General features: G+C 44.7%; 1 protein-coding gene across 1 annotated transcript in view; it reads right to left on the reverse strand.

Annotated features, from left to right (window-relative positions):
* Window positions 1–17,169, reverse strand: part of RIOK2 (RIO kinase 2) — a 229,516-nt gene that overhangs the window by 189,808 nt on the left and 22,539 nt on the right. The window contains exon 3 of the mRNA XM_069225952.1: window positions 482–598. Coding sequence (XP_069082053.1) covers window positions 482–598 — 117 coding nt within the window. The remainder of the gene's footprint in view (window positions 1–481; window positions 599–17,169) is intronic.

Raw genomic sequence — 17,169 nt, forward strand, 5'->3', positions numbered from 1 at the left:
AGCATTTATTTTGTATTTGCCCTTTTGCGGACTCCTCAGAATAACAGCAAACCTCAGTCAGTAACAAACATTCTTCCTGCTGGGGCAACACTAAAATTTCAAACCAGTCACTCCAGTGTAGCGTGCGACCCATATGACAAAGCACTTCAGGTGTATTAATTGATTTATTACTGCAATGAAAATAAACAATACCTAACTGATTCAAATCCAGTACTTTGTATGTAGCTTCTCAAAATCCCTACTTTGGGAGCTAAATTAATATGCTGTACCTCACATTTCACCCTATAGAGATGGAGTCATCATTACAACTCTCAAAAGAAATTAGAGAGCAGTTTTTAACACCACACTCCGATGGAGGTTAACAGTTTGCATACTAGAGAACTTGTCACTCTGTGGAAGGCGAGTGTGTAATCTTTCCTGAAAAAAGACATGTTTTTTATTTTATTTTTCTCAGGTGCACTGCATGACAATTTTGAGTTACCTGATTCTTTGCCAACGCCCATTTGGTTGCCAACAGATTTCACAACTTCACGAGAACAGAGCGTTTTCAAGGCTAAATAATCATACCCGGTGTTGGTTAAACGATAGCCTTGGACAGCTAAAAAGCAAAACATAAATGAGGATAAGTAACAACATTCTGTTCCTAAGGCACACAGAAATGACTCTGAACATAAATGTTCTGTTTCACACTCTGTGGGTGAAAGAGGAGGGTAGGGAGGTTATAAACATTACATTTGGCATAAGATAATCAAGCCTGCCCTACATACTACAGATAAAATAATGCACAGTCCAAGTAGAAAAAAATGGCTCACTAGAATTTGAGGTCTGAACAACAATGTTGATAGATTTTTCAATTTTAATAAAAATGGATTGGCACTCAGCTAAATTATTTTTCGGCTCAATACCTACTAGAAGGCACCTCATAAAAATACACAGTAGTATTTGCCAAATTCATGAGTACTGAATATCTCCCCTGTGTAATCCCAGAACACTTTCATGCCATACATAGGCCAGTTTGGGGCCTTAAAAGCAGAGTGGAGTTTTGTCTGTCTCTGTGCTGGAGAGTTCATTAAAAATGAAATCCATTTAATTAATGATCCGTTTAAGTGAAACCCAGGCCTAATCAAAAGCTGCATTTTAAACGTGCACTTTCCTTTCTAAACTATGCATGACCCACATTGACTAGACTCACTTGATGGCTAACGATGACAAATTCCGAAACAACTTTAGCTCACAAAAATGCTTATATCGTAACTTTTGCATAACATCTGCATGATGCAAACTTCCTATGCTAACAAAGAAAGCTATATTATGTTATTCCTTTTTAACCACTTTACCTGCATCGGAATCTGAAAACTTGTTAAACTAATCTGAAAATGAAAATGTCACTTACCCAGTGTACATCTGTTCGTGGCATCAGTCGCTGAGATTCACATGGTATGCATGAGCTCGCCATCTGGTGTTGGGTCGGAGTGTTACAAGTTGTTTTTCTTCGAAGAAGTGTTTTCGAGTCACGGGACCGAGTGACTCCACCTTCTGTGCTCATTGCGCATGGGCGTCGACTCCATCTTCGATTGTTTTCCCCGCAGAGGGTGAGGTAGGAGTTGTACTATAGTAATAGTGCCCGCGCAATGAAAAATGTAAGTATGTACCTATTAAAGGATTAAGTAATATATATACAAATGTACAAAATTGAAGGTAACTTCTGAACTGCTACAGGCTTCCGGGGAGGTGGGTGGGTCCATGTGAATCTCAGCGACTGATGCCACGAACAGATGTACACTGGGTAAGTGACATTTTCAGTTCGATGGCATCTGTCGCTGTAGATACACATGGTATGCATAGACTAGTAAGCAGTTAGTTCCCCATAAGCGGTGGTTTAGCCTGTAGGAGTAGAAGTTGTCTGAAATAGAGTTCTTAATACAGCTTGACCTACTGTAGCTTGTTGTGCGGATAGCACATCTATACAGTAGTGTTTGGTGAATGTGTGAGGCGTAGACCAAGTGGCTGCCTTACATATTTCTTGCATTGGGATGTTTCCTAAAAAGGCCATTGAAGCACCTTTTTTCCTTGTTGAATGTGCCCTGGGAGTAATGGGCAGTTGTCTTTTTGCTTTAAGGTAGCAGATTTGGATGCATTTAACTATCCATCTGGTTATACCTTGTTTTGATATTGGGTTACCTGCATGAGGTTTTTGGAATGCAATAAATAGCTGTTTAGTTTTTCTGATGTTCTTCGTTCTGTCAATGTAGTACATTAATGCTCTTTTGACATCTAATGTATGTAGTGCTCTTTCAGCCACAGAATCTGGCTGTGGGAAGAATACTGGTAATTCTACCGTTTGATTTAGATGGAATGGAGAAATAACTTTTGGTAAAAATTTTGGATTAGGTCGTAGGACGACCTTATTTTTATGTATTTGTATAAAAGGCTCTTGTGTTGTGAACGCTTGAATTTCACTTACTCTTCTTAGAGATGTAATGGCGATGAGAAAGGCAACTTTCCAGGTGAGGAATTGTATTCCGCAAGAGTGCATGGGTTCGAAGGGTGGGCCCATGAGTCTTGTTAGAACCACGTTTAGGTTCCATGAAGGAACAGGTGGTGTTCTTGGTGGTATAATTCTTTTAAGCCCTTCTATGAATGCTTTGATAACTGGTATCCTATACAAGGAAGTTGAATATGTAGTTTGCAGGTATGCAGATATTGCTGCAAGGTGTATTTTAATAGAAGAGAAGGCTAGCTTTGCTTTTTGTAAATGGAGCAAGTAATTTACTATATGTTTTGGAGTTGCCTCTAGTGGTTGTATCTGATTATGATGGCAGTACCAAACAAATCTTTTCCACTTACTTGCGTAGCAGTGTCTAGTGGATGGCCTTCTGGCCTGCTTTATGACTTCCATACACTCTTGGCTAAGTTGTAAGTGTCCGAATTCTAGGATTTCAGGAGCCAGATTGCTAGATTCAGCGATGCTGGGTCCGGGTGTCTGATCTGTTGGTTGTGTTGCGTTAACAGATCTGGTTTGTTGGGCAGTTTGATGTGTGGTACTACAGACAGATCTAGCAGTGTTGTGTACCAGGGTTGTCTTGCCCACGTTGGTGCTATTAAAATGAGTTTGAGTTTGTTTTGACTCAATTTGTTTACTAGGTAAGGAAGGAGAGGGAGAGGAGGAAAAGCGTAAGCAAATATTCCTGACCAGTTCATCCATAGGGCATTGCCTTGGGATTGCTTGTGTGGGTATCTGGACGCGAAGTTTTGGCATTTTGCGTTCTCTTTTGTTGCAAATAAGTCTATTTGTGGTGTTCCCCAGAGTGTGAAGTAGGTGTTCAGAATTTGTGGGTGGATTTCCCATTCGTGGACTTGCTGGTGATCTCGAGAGAGATTGTCTGCCAGCTGATTCTGGATCCCCGGAATAAACTGTGCTATTAGACCAATTTGATGGTGGATTGCCCACTTCCATATTTTTTGAGCTAACAAGCTTAACTGCGTTGAATGTGTTCCTCCTTGTTTGTTTAGATAATACATCGTTGTCATGTTGTCTGTTTTGACAAGGATGTATTTGTGGGTTATGATTGGTTGGAAAGCTTTTAGTGCTTGAAAAACTGCTAATAATTCTAGATGATTTATATGCAGTTTTGTTTGATGTATGTTCCATTGTCCTCTTATGTTGTGTTGATTGAGATGTGCTCCCCACCCTGTCATGGAAGCATCTGTTGTTATTACGTACTGTGGCACTGGGTCTTGGAAAGGCCGCCCTATGTTTAAATTTATACTGTTCCACCATAGAAGCGATAGGTAAGTTTGGCGGTCTAGCAACACCAGATCTAGAAGGTGACCCTGTGCTTGAGACCACTGTGAGGCTAGGCACTGTTGTAAGGGCCTCATGTGCAGTCTTGCGTTTGGGACAATGGCTATGCATGAGGACATCATGCCTAGGAGCTGTAGTATTGTTCTTGCTTGTATTGTTTGGTTTGGAGACATGTGTTGAATGACCCTGTTGAAATTGTGGATCCTTTGTGGAGTTGGCGTTGCTACTCCTTTTGTCGTGTCTATTATGGCTCCTAGATATTGCTGTACTTTGCTTGGCAGAATGTTTGATTTTGCAAAGTTGACGGTGAACCCTAAATTGTAGAGGGTTTGTATGACTTGATTTGTGTGGTTTGAGCATTGTGTGAGCGAACTGGTTTTGATTAGCCAGTCGTCTAGATACGGGAACACATGTATTTGCTGCCTTCTGATGTGTGCAGCGACTACTGCTAGGCACTTTGTGAATACTCTTGGAGCGGTTGTTAAACCAAAAGGCAATACTTTGAATTGGTAATGTATTCCTTTGAATACAAACCTTAGATATTTCCTGTGTGATTGATGGATTGGTATATGGAAATATGCGTCCTTGAGGTCTAGGGTTGTCATGTAGTCGTGTTTTCTGAGCAATGGTAACACTTCTTGTAGTGTGACCATGTGAAAGTGGTCTGATTTGATGAATGTGTTTACTACCCTGAGGTCTAGAATTGGTCTCAGTGTTTCGTCCTTTTTTGGTATCAAGAAGTACAGTGAATAAACTCCTGTGTTTATTTGTGTGCTTGGTACTAATTCTATTGCATTTTTTTGCAGTAGTGCTTGAACTTCTATCTCTAGAAGTTGTGAATGGTATTTTGATAAATGTTGTGATTTTGGTGGTATGTCTGGAGGGAATTGCATGAATTCTATGCAATAACCATGTTGGATAATTGCTAGGACCCATGTATCTGTAGTTATTTTGTCCCATGCTTCGTAATATTGATGTATCCTCCCCCCCACTGGTGTTGTGTGGGAGGGGTGAGTGACGTGTGAGTCACTGCTTGTTGGTAGTGGTTTTGGGGCTTTGAAATCTTCCTCTATTCCTAGGAAATTGCCCCCCTCTATACTGGCCCCGAAAACCTCCCCTGTACTGTCCCTGGTAGGTGGGCGGTGCGGACTGTGAGGTGCTAGCTTGTGTGGCCTGACCCCGAAACCCTCCTCTAAAAGGTGTTTTGCGGAAGGTGTTATAAGATCCTCTGCTCTGCGGGGAGTAGAGTGCGCCCATGGCCTTGGCAGTGTCAGTGTCCTTCTTGAGCTTTTCTATAGCTGTGTCGACCTCCGGACCGAACAGAAGTTTCTCGTTTACTGGCATGTTAAGCACTGCCTGCTGAATTTCTGGCTTGAATCCAGACGTTCTGAGCCATGCGTGCCTACGGATGGTAACCGACGTATTAATGGTTCTTGCGGCCGTGTCTGCTGCATCCATGGAGGAGCGTATTTGATTGTTGGAAATGTTTTGACCCTCCTCAACAACCTGTTTTGCTCTTTTTTGCAGATCTTTTGGGAGATGTTCAATGAGATGCTGCATCTCATCCCAGTGGGCTCTGTCGTATCGCGCTAGCAGCGCTTGTGAATTTGCGATGCGCCACTGGTTTGCTGCTTGGACAGCAACCCTCTTCCCGGCTGCATCGAACTTCCTACTTTCTTTATCTGGGGGAGGTGCATCCCCAGAAGTGTGTGAGTTTGCCCGTTTTCTGGCAGCCCCTACCACCACAGAGTCTGGTGGCAGCTGAGAGGTGATGAAGACAGGGTCCGTAGGAGGCGCCTTATACTTTTTGTCCACCCTAGGCGTCACTGCCCTACTTTTAACTGGCTCCTTGAAAATGTCCTTTGCATGGCGTAGCATGCCTGGGAGCATCGGCAGGCTTTGGTAGGAGCTGTGGGTTGAGGAGAGGGTGTTAAATAAAAAATCATCCTCTACTTGTTCCGAGTGTAGTTCCACATTATGGAATAGAGCTGCTCTAGCCACCACTTGTGAGTAGGCTGTGCTGTCTTCCGGTGGTGATGGCCTAGTTGGGTATGTGTCTGGGCTGTTATCAGACACTGGTGCGTCGTACAAGTCCCACGCATCCTGATCTTGGTCGTCGTGGCTCATGGCGGTGTGAGCTGGCGAATGTGACGGGGTGTAAGTTGGCGAAGCCGGAGTTACAGGTGGAGGCGAGGGAGGAGGTGTTACCTTTTGTGTTGTTTGTTGCTGAGGAGTAAACTGAAGCGTTCTCTTTCGTTTGACAGGTGGAAGGGTACTGATCTTCCCAGTCCCCTGCTGAATAAAGATACGCTTTTGCGTGTGATCCACGTCAGTGGATTGCAGTTCTTGTTCAAATCTATGTTTCTTCATTTGAGAAGACATAGAATGCTCTTCGGTATAGGAGCCAGAAACAGGGTCTGATGTCGCTTTTTTCGGCTCCGAAAGCCCTGTCGATTGTTTTTTCGGCTCCGAGGTAACCTTCCTCTTTTTCTGTGCCGAAAATTCTTGGCCTCTATGGTCTTCGGCGCCACTGTCTCGGCGTCGATCGGTGTCGACACCGAACTCTCGGTGTCGATGCTTCTGTTTAGCACTCTCTCGGTCCCGAGGAGGCTGCGTGCCGGTGTCTCGACCGAAGTCGGACGATCTCGACACTGAATGGGCCTTTTTCGGTGCCGATTGTTGGTCACCGAGAATTTGGGTGGAGCCATGGCCGGTTGGCAGTGGCGTCCCCTGGGCCTTCTTTCCTTTTTTAAGGTTTGATCTCGACGTCTTACTCACAGTTCTTGTAGAGTGTAGCTCGTCGGAGTCTGAATCCTGGATGGAAAAGGATTCCTCCTGTTCTTCTTCTGTCTCGAACTGTCGACGCTCTTTTGGCGTGGACGCCATCTGCAGTCTTCTCGCTCGACGGTCGCGCAGAGTTTTTCGGGACCGGAACGCCCGACAGGCCTCGCAGGATTCTTCACTGTGCTCGGGTGACAGGCACAGATTACAGACCGAGTGCAGGTCCGTATAAGGATATTTGTTGTGGCATTCGGGGCAGAATCGAAACGGGGTCCGATCCATCGGCGTTGTCCTCCACGCGGTCGGGCCGACTAGGCCCCGACGGGGTGCCGAAATCTACCCCGAAGGGCACCGAAGCGCTTCGATGTTCAACGCGTCGTAGTATGTATCTATCTCTAACCGGATCGCAACGATACCGTCGAAAATCTTCCGTCTTCAGCTATCTTTCCGTTCCGAAACTCGGAGCGACATGAACACGTCCGAACCCGATGGCGGAAAGAAAACAATCGAAGATGGAGTCGACGCCCATGCGCAATGAGCACAGAAGGTGGAGTCACTCGGTCCCGTGACTCGAAAACACTTCTTCGAAGAAAAACAACTTGTAACACTCCGACCCAACACCAGATGGCGAGCTCATGCATACCATGTGTATCTACAGCGACAGATGCCATCGAACATTCTTCTTTATGAATAGACTTTAAACTGGAGATGTGTGAGAAGAAGTCCGATATAAACCATTTGTGCATTATATTTACACAAGTGTCTTTTCTTTCAGAAAGTAAGACAGCTAGGAACATTTGGAAAGTTTCAACCAATTTTGAATTGTTGACAAATGTATCCTACAGTTTGAACTGTCTTTGTTAGAAGCTACCATCCCGACAGAAACTGTTCCTGACTCACAGATTTTCTTCTTAACGACTGGCTGAAACAATTTGTACTAAAATGTATGCTGTTGTATTTGTTATGAAAAGTGTCCTAGGAAAAGAACAGATGCAAAGCAGCATGCAAGCTCGCTCTCAGATTCAAATTATTCTCTCTCAGAACTCTTGACTGAGACTTAGTCTAGGCAGAGAGCAAAGTCTATTTTCTATCAGAGTTTATTAAAGTACTTGTTATGAGTACTAATAGCTTTGCTGCCTAGACTGCCTCTCGAAATCTTGCTCCTTTAGGTATTATCTGACTAAAATGATTTAGTCTTACAGATTTAGAATCCTAGAATTGGGATAGATTTGGGGACACGCTTTATGCAATGTTCTGTAAATCTTATATGACTAATAAAGAAGAAATTTTAAACTTAAGATAAATATAATTTTAATCTATAACTAAAACTCATTATTGACTCCTGAGCAGAGACATTTGATGAACTGTAACTCGAAACTGCAGTGTTTATTTCTAGCCCATAATCAAGATCTCTTCATGGGTGTCTAAGAGTTGTGGAGTGTTTCATAAATTTAGGGTTGTCCCTCTTTAGCTGTACCAATGAGAGCTAGCAAGATGACTAGCTATGCCTTTGCAGACATTTTCTTTTCTTTTTGTTTCTAAAAACAGAGCGTGAAATGTTTATGTACTAGCTAAGTAATAACTGTTGGATATTTAATTCTTTAAAAAAAAGTAGGTGTAAGTTACAGTAAAATGCCTTTAATTTAGTTTTTTTTCCAAAACATATTTTTTCTCTTGTAAAAGCGCTCCCGGATCCTGAGTGGAAGCGGAGATATTGTGAGTTTACGAATATCAACAGCCTACAAAGGTAGAACCATAATTTGGCATAATGGCCTTCACAACAAAACTAAATTAGATTGAGAAAATACTGGCTTTTGCATATCAGTTAATTTGTATGCTAAATTGAAATGACAGATGTACTGAGTTTGAATAACAGTTTTAAAAAAAGTTTGACATTTAGCACATAGTGACAAAGGTTAGCAGACCATGTATAGCTACATAAAAAAGGATGTGGTTTTATATTAAAAACAACAGTACTCTTCACTTAAGGAAATATCCTATTGGAATAAAATATCAACCTAACATGCACAAGTTACTCACCTGGACACCAACTGCCCATTACTTCTACAGACATTTGGGATCCCTGTACCATCTTTTGGCCAAGGAATTCTGCCCACCTTCTGAAACACACATGGGCTCACCCCTATGCTACAGAAAGTCATATCTCCTTTCAAATGCAATTATAGGCTGCAGGTAAGAATCAATCCATGACTGGGCTTGTTAACAGAAAAGAAAATACGGAATAGCAGAAGCTCCCATTGACTTATCTCTTAATCCAAACAAGTGACAACAGATTGCAACGCAGAGAACAGTTGAAGCCAAACAACACCGCGAGCCAGTCATCAAAGGAACAGGCCATGAAAGTTTGCATAGTTAACATAGAATCTACTCAGAGTATAGTCCTTACAGGATAACCAAATAGGTAAGGCAAGATTACTCTTAAAAGACCACATAAAAAAGGAAATGCTACTAAGAAAACATGATTTGATTTTTGCGATAAATGGACTTCCATTTGCAGCAAAGGTTGGCAGGGTACACAAATGTGCAAGCTAAATGGTTCATTAGTAACAAGCTCATGATGGGCTGTAAATCAAGAGTGGCTGCGCTGCGGGAAGTGTAAGCAGCAAAATACCTAGCTGAGAAGGGGAGTATTTTTGGTGAACGCGCTTGGCAGTTGTAGCACAGAGTAAACATTGTATGATGTTTAAGTCAGTTTAAGGTGATGAATTATGAAGTGGCAGAATCCGGTTGGACGATGGGCCTGGGGTGATTGGAACAGAAAGCAAGGAGATGGAAAAGTACTTGAATTAATCTCAGCCACTGGTAATCGCTCAGGCCAGACTCTAGTCCATAATCTTTTACCCATTGTGCCTCACTAGACAGATATCAGCCTCATTCCTGCGGATAGGAATGGTCCAGTAGAGCTGGCAGGCTATGTTACCTCTGACACTGGACCACGTCTGGATAGAACCATCACACTTAGGCATCTACTGCAACAAAATGATGAAAGGAATGCATTAATTAACCGCAGACACTGGCACTCACTCAGGCTACATTTCAGCTCATTGTTTACCCCATTGTGCCATTCCATACAGAGATCAACCATATACAATTCATCCTTGGTCCTCCCCCAGTGGGACAATACAGCCCGAACTGCCAGTTTTGAGGGGACTTGGCTTGGCAGTTGAGGCTGGACTGATAAACCATACTTAGAATCACACATTTAGAGTACATACTAGACAACATCAATTCAGCCGACCAATCAGTCCTTTTCGATTTGAAAAGTACCTTATCAAAAATGTGATGATTTCCCCACCTAACAATCGTTCATAGAACAGGTCGTGGGGCTGTAGGGAGATCTGGCCGACATCCTCCCCATGACAGGGGCGACTGGAATGATGTGATGCACCCAGAGCTAGATAGGTGGCGTGCCAGGAGGTTGGGGCCATAGGGTCCAGACTGGGCTACCTGGTGACTACTCTGGGCTGGAGGGACACCTGGAGAGCATATCATCCACCAGAATTGGGATACATATTCTACTCGACGTCCATGGCTCATCCTCAAGATTAGACTCTATGATGGTACTTGGCAAATTCCTCCATATAGTGTTGCAGATAGACATACTACCCAAAGGGCTCTCCGATCACTCCACTGTGGTTCTGCATCTTTCGGTGGGACCCGTGCACCCTACATTCCCCTGGTGCATGGCCACCTGGCATCTCTAGAATCCATCTTATAAGACTTTGCTACAGCAAGCTATAACGGAATACTCTGCCTGCAATAGTACACCCATGTCCTCTGCAGAAACACTGTGGGAAGCCCTTAAACTGATGATTCGGACATAGACATCAGCTTTTGCGCAGGAGAAAGCAGAGGCCACAGCCTAATTGAAACAGGAATACAGACAAGTACGCTAGAGGAAAGTGGTCAACAAACAGATGGTGACGAAGCACGACGGCAACTAGGTTTAGCCCAGGAGTGATATCAAAAACTGCTTCTAGACCAGGACAAATAAATATGGCAGGTGACCCAAAGTGGTATATAACAATGGGGTGACAAATCTAGCAGGTTATTACACTGACTTTGCCAGGCCACACATAACATTTCCCCAGTGCCAGTGATCCGAGATGACCAGGGTGGGCTTCTCTTGGACACCTGTGTGGTGGCCCAGAGCTTCCCAACCTACTATACGTTGGTATATGCCCAGAAAATTGCAGCTGACTGATCAAATTATCAAATTCATTGAGGTATTCAAACCCGCTGTCTCCGCCTGATGATGCTCGAGCCATACTAGACGAGGCTATAATGGAGGATGAACTCTCACCAGCCCTGGCAGAGATGCAAGCCGGGAAGGCCCCAGGAACAAATGGGTTCCCCAGTGATTTTTTCAAAGCATTTATGCACCAGCTGGAGAAGCATCTCCTAGGAGTGGTGTAATGCTATCTTTATTTTACCCCCTGCTCCATCTTGAACACGGACTCCATTCTGTGCTTAGGTTCAAACACCATCATACTTGTGGTGCAGGTATTTTTCCATGCACAACTTATGCAACATGTTTTTGCTCCTCTCGCTCTTTCTCACCAAGTATGGGACATAACATGGAGGAGTGAGGGAAAGAGAAGGATGTACCAGAGAATGTTTATGGTATGGCAGAGAACAGTTCGGTCTTGGGAGCGCACCTTGGGATGGGGCCAATCTCTAAACATGCTCTTTCAACACTGACCTAGTACAGCTAGCGTTTGAATAACAACTTACTGTATTGGAGGGGGAGTTTCTAGAATTCTCCTCCAGCTTGTTTAAAGTAAACAAGAGGGAAGCTTGATGACCGGGATTAAACAGAACCCATTTCCAGGAGGAGATGCCTTGCTTGGATCCCATTGTGGGTAGTTCTCTTTTTTCGCGGTCATTTGGGTTCACAACTTGAAGCTGGCAAGAGATGATGTCTATGTCAAGCCCCACGGTGATGCATTTTTAATTCTTATTTTTTTTTTTTAGCTGGGCGTTGTGCATGAATATATAATCACTATATATATATATATATATATATATATATATATATAAAAAAAATGTCACTTAGCCAGTGTACATCTGTTTGTGACATGTAGTGCTGCAGATTCACATGCTTTGCATAGCTCTTCTGACACCAAGTGTTGGGATCATATCTCTTCCGACATCTAGTATTGGGCTCGGAGTGTTCCAAGTTGTTTTTCTTCGAAGAAGTCTTTTCGGAGTCACAGGATCGAGTGAGGACTCCTCTCGGTTACAGTGCGCATGGGCATCAACTCCATTGTTAGATTGTTTTCCCGCAAAGGGTGAAGGAAGGAGTGAAAGAATATAAAGAGATGTCCATGCAAATGTAAATGTATATACATATGTACAAATGTGAAACTTGAATGACTACAGGCTTCCGGGGAGGAGGGAGGGTGCATGTGAATCTGCAGCACTACATGCCACGAACAGATGTACACTGGCTAAGTGACATTTTCCATTCAATGGCATGTGTAGCTGTACATACATATGTTATGCATAGACTACAAAGCAGTTAGTCCTCCCAAAAAAATCGCGGTGGCTAGCCTGTAGGAGTTGAAGTTGTTTGAAATAGTGTCCTTAACCTTTTCACTGCGGGTGTCGGCCAATGGCCGACGCCCACACTCCCTCCCTGGTGCAGGTCACGACCAGTGGCCGACACCAGGGAGGGTATTAATAAATCCTCGGGTGCATCGCACCAGAGGATTTTTTTTTCCTTTTTCCGGGAGACACGGAAGCTTCCATGTCTCCCCTCCACCCCCCACCCGACCCTTTGTGACGTCAGCGCGCCACAAGGCGCGCTGACATTACAAAGTTGTTTTCCCCATCGAAGCAGGAAGCAGCCTTGCGGGCGCTTCCTGCTTCGATGGGGAAAACGGCCTTCCCCACGTTCGGGAAGGCCTCGTAAGAAAGGGGAGAGTCTCCCCTTTCTTACGAGGCCTTCCTGAAAGTGTTTCCTTGCCCCCGGTCGCAGCTGTGCTGTGATCGGGTGCCAGGAAAACTTTCAAAAGACTCTCCCCTTTCTTACGAGGCCTTCTGAAACTGTGCTGCGATCGGGGGCCAGGAAACACCACTAGACGCCAGGGATTTCACTTGGGGGGGGGGGGGGGGGGGGGGGAGGGGGGGGTCGGCCCCCTCGGAAAACGGGCCGCCCTCCCCAACCCCCCGGGGGCATATTTAAAAAAGTAGGTGCCCCCCCCCCCAGGGGAATTATTTTTTTTTTTCAAAAAATAATAAAAATAAAGATAGGGGGTCGCCCGTGGGCAGGGCAACCCCCTGTGGGGGCAATATTTTTTTTTTAGATGTTGTAGGGTTTCCCTGGGGGCCATTTTGGCCCCCAAGGAAACCATACAACAACAACAACAAAAAAAAAGATCTATATATATATATAGATATATCTATGTATATATATCTATGTACATGGATATATCTATAGATATATCTATGTAGATATATCTATATCTATATCTATATATCTCAATCAATCAAAGAGATTTATAAAGCGTGCTACTCACCCGTGAGGGTCTCAAGGCGCTGGGGGGGGGGGGGGGGGGGGGGGGGGGGGGGGGGAGGGGGATGGGGGAGGGAAAGGGGCTGGGAGGTTCACTGTTCGAAAAGCCAGGTTTTGAGGCCCTTCCTGAAAAGAAGTAGGTTTTGGGTCTTGCGAAGGTGGGTTGGGAGGGCGTTCCAGGTTTTGGGTGCAAGGTAGGAGAAGGATCTGCCCCCGGTGGTGGTGTGTTTGATGCGGGGGACAGAGGCGAGAGAGGGGTCAGCTGAGCGGAGGTTTCGTGTGGGGGTGTGGAAGGTGACTCTCGTTGAGGTAGGCAGGGCCTGTGTTGTGGAGTGATTTGTGTGCGAGGATGAGGATCTTGAAGGTGATCCTTTTGTCAATGGGGAGCCAGTGGAGGGATTTGAGGTGTGGAGAGGTGTTCGTGTCCGGGGAGGTCGAGGATGAGTCGTGCTGCTGAGTTCTGGATGCGTGTAGTTTGCGCTTGAGTTTTAGAGTGGTGCCGGCGAAGAGGGTGTTTCCGTAATCAAGTCTGCTGCTGATGAGTGCGTGAGTGACAGTTTTTCTGGTCTCTGTGGGGATCCATTTGAATGTTTTTTTCAGTATACAGAGTGTGTTGAAGCATGAGGAGGTGAGAGCGTTGATTTGTTGGGTCATCGAGAGGGAGGAGTCTAGGATGATGCCGAGGTTGCGTGCGTGGTTGGCGGGGGTGGGTGCAGGGCCTAGCGTGGTGGGCCACCATGAGGGGTCCCAGGTGTTTTTGTGTGGGCCAAAGAGGATTATTTTGGTTTTGCTTGAGTTGAGTTTCAGGTGGTTGGCTGTCATATATATATCACTTTTGTCAATATGTGTGTGGTTTCCCTGGGGGGAAAAGGGTCAGACTTGTCTAGTGGCAGTTTTAGTGCCATAAAGAAGCGCAGAAGGTTTATATGCCTACTGCAAAGAGCAAATCTGTATTTTATGTAAATAGCTGAGTACATTAGTAAAGTCAGCCATTACCTGCGCTATAATACCAATGAAATGTATGTGCGGGGTGCAGGGCGGCTATGGAGAGATGAAGGGCACTTTTGCTGGGTGGTAATGAGGGAATCCTAGGAGGAGGGAGTGGGAGCACCAATAATGATTGTTGGACTGGGCGCAGGAGGTGCTAAAGACTGTGACGAATGGTATGTGACAAGGTGTTTTTTGAGTGACTAGAAAGAACGTGCTGATTGAGGGAAGAAGCGCAGGTAAGGTGGCCTCTACTGTTGCACTTATCTCACACACACCATCGATTTTGTGACTGTCTACGTAGGCTAGTGTTTTAGAGCAACAGTTTAGCCAATAGCAGAGATGGCATCTTGATGGATGACTGCTGCCTGCACTCCGGTTATAGACGACCGCTCTGACATAGGATCAGAGACTGAGACAGTATCTGAGGGATAGGACAATGGCGCAGACTCTGGGAGTGATTTTTCAGTCTGAGGAGTCCCATTCGATAACTCCTCTTCCAGTACATTATGAGGGAGGTGATGAGGACAGTCCTGCTGTCCCTTCGCAAGCTGTTTGTGCAACTGGGTAATAGTGGGTTAGCCCAACCCAGAGAGCAGGTGAATGCGGCGGCAAGCAGAGAGAGTGCTCTCTTGGGAGCTCCCCAATTTAGTTCAGCCCCAAATTCCACCACCCAAATCGTATTGTGGAGACATCAAAATTATCTATGGCAAAACAAACTGGTTTTGTAAGGCAGGCACCTGTGTTTTTGGTCCTGGATTCGGCGGCCATATAGAGAAACACACTAAACCCAAACATTTCTGGAAACTAGACATTCGGGGGAGTCCACAGAGGTGTGACTTGTGTGGATTCCCCAAAGTTTTCTTACCCAGAATACCCTGCAAAGCTGAAATGTTGAATAAAAACTATTTTTCTCGCATTTCTGTCACACAAACTACAGGAATATGCTGGGATCCACAAAATTCCTAACACCCAGTGACTCCTCACCTGTCCTGATAAAAACACTACCCCACTTGAGTGCCTACACCTAGTGCCTGCGTCAGGAATGGATCACCCCAGGGTCAACAGCTGCCTCACGTAAGGACCAACATTGACCTGTTGTGTGATCTATTCCTGTCGCGGGCACCAGGCCTACCCACATAAGTGAGGTATCATTTTTATCGGGAGACTTGGGGAACGCTGGGTGGAAGGTAATTTGTGGCTCCTCTCAGATTCCAGAACTTTCTGTCACCGAAATGTGAAGAAAACGTGTTATTTTAGCCACATTTTGAGGTTTGCAAAGGATTCTGGGTAACAGAACCTGGTCAGAGCCCACAAGTCACCTCATCTTGGATTCCCCTGGGTTTCTAGTTTTCAAAAATGCGCTGGTTTGCTAGGTTTCCCCAGGTGCCGGCTGAGCTAGAAGAAAAAATCCACAGGTAGGCACTGTTTTCTATGAAAAAATGTGATGTGTCCACGTTGTGTTTTGGGGCATTTCCTGTCGCAGGTGCTAGGCCTACCCACACAAGTGAGGTATCATTTTTATCGGGAGACTTGGGGGAACGCTGGGTGGAAGGGAATTTGTGGCTCCTCTCAGATTCCAGAACTTTCTGTCACCGAAATGTGAGGAAAACTTGTTTTTTTAGCCACTTTTTGAGGTTTGCAAAGGATTCTGGGTAACAGAACCTGGTCAGAGCCCCACAAGTCACCCCATCTTGGATTCCCCTAGGTCTCTAGTTTTCAAAAATGCATAGGGTTGGTAGGTTTCCCTAGGTGCCGGATGAGCTAGAGGCCAAAATCCACAGCTAGGCACTTTGCAAAAAACACCTCTGTTTTCTGTCAAAAAAATGTGATGTGTCCACGTTGTGTTTTGGGGCATTTCCTGTTGCTGGCGCTAGGCCTACCCACACAAGTGAGGTATCATTTTTATCGGGAGACTTGGGGGAACATAGAATAGCAAAACAAGTGTTATTGCCCCTTATCTTTCTCTACATTTCTTCCTTCCAAATATAAGAGAGTATGTAAAAAAGACGTCTATTTGAGAAATGCCCTGCAATTCACATGCTAGTATGGGCACCCCGGAATTCAGAGATGTGCAAATAACCACTGCTCCTCAAAACCTTATCTTGAGCCCATTTTGGAAATGCAAAGGTTTTCTTGATACCTATTTTTCACTCTTCATATTTCAGCAAATGAATTGCTGTATACCCAGTATAAAATGAAAAGCAACTGCAGAGTGCAGCTCATTTATTGGCTCTGGATACCTAGGGTTCTTGATGAACCTACAAGCCCTTTATACCCCCGCAACCAGAAGAGTCCAGCAGACAAAACGGTATATTGCTTTTGGAAATCTGACATCGCAGGAAAAAGTTACAGAATAAAACAAAGAAAAATGGCTGTTGTTTTCAGCTCAATTTCAATATTTTTTTATTTCAGCTGTTATTTTCTGTAGGAAAACCTTGTAGGATCTACACAAATGACCCCTTGCTGAATTCAGAATTTTGTCTAGTTTTCAGAAATGTTTAGCATTCCGGGATCCAGCGTTGGTTTCACACCCATTCCTGTCACTAACTGGAAGGAGGCTGAAAGCACCAAAAACTGTAAAAATGGGGTATGTCCCAGTAAAATGCCAAATTTGTGTTGAAAAATGTGGTTTTCTGATTCAAGTCTGCCCGTTCCTGAAAGGTGGGAAGATAGTGATTTCAGCACCAGAAACCCTTTGTTGATGGCATTTTCAGGGAAAAAACCACAAGCCTTCTTCGGCAGCCCTTTTTTCCTATTATTTTGGAAAAAATGAAATTTTCACTGTATTTTGGCTATTTTCTTGGTCTCCTCCATGGGAAACCACAAACTCTGGGTACCATTAGAATCCCTAGGATGTTGGAAAAAAAAAGGAGCAAATTTGGCGTAGTTAGCTTATGTGGACAAAAAGTTATGAAGGCCTAAGCGCGAACTACCCCAAATAGTCCAAAAAGGGCTCAGCACTGGGGGGGGGGGGGGGGGAAGACCCAGCAGCTAAGGGGTTAATACAGCCTGGCCTACAGTAGCCTGTTGCTGTGAGAAATCATCAACACAATAG

This window comes from Pleurodeles waltl, chromosome 1_1 (genome assembly GCF_031143425.1).
Source record: "Pleurodeles waltl isolate 20211129_DDA chromosome 1_1, aPleWal1.hap1.20221129, whole genome shotgun sequence".
NCBI classification, from domain to species: domain Eukaryota; kingdom Metazoa; phylum Chordata; class Amphibia; order Caudata; family Salamandridae; genus Pleurodeles; species Pleurodeles waltl.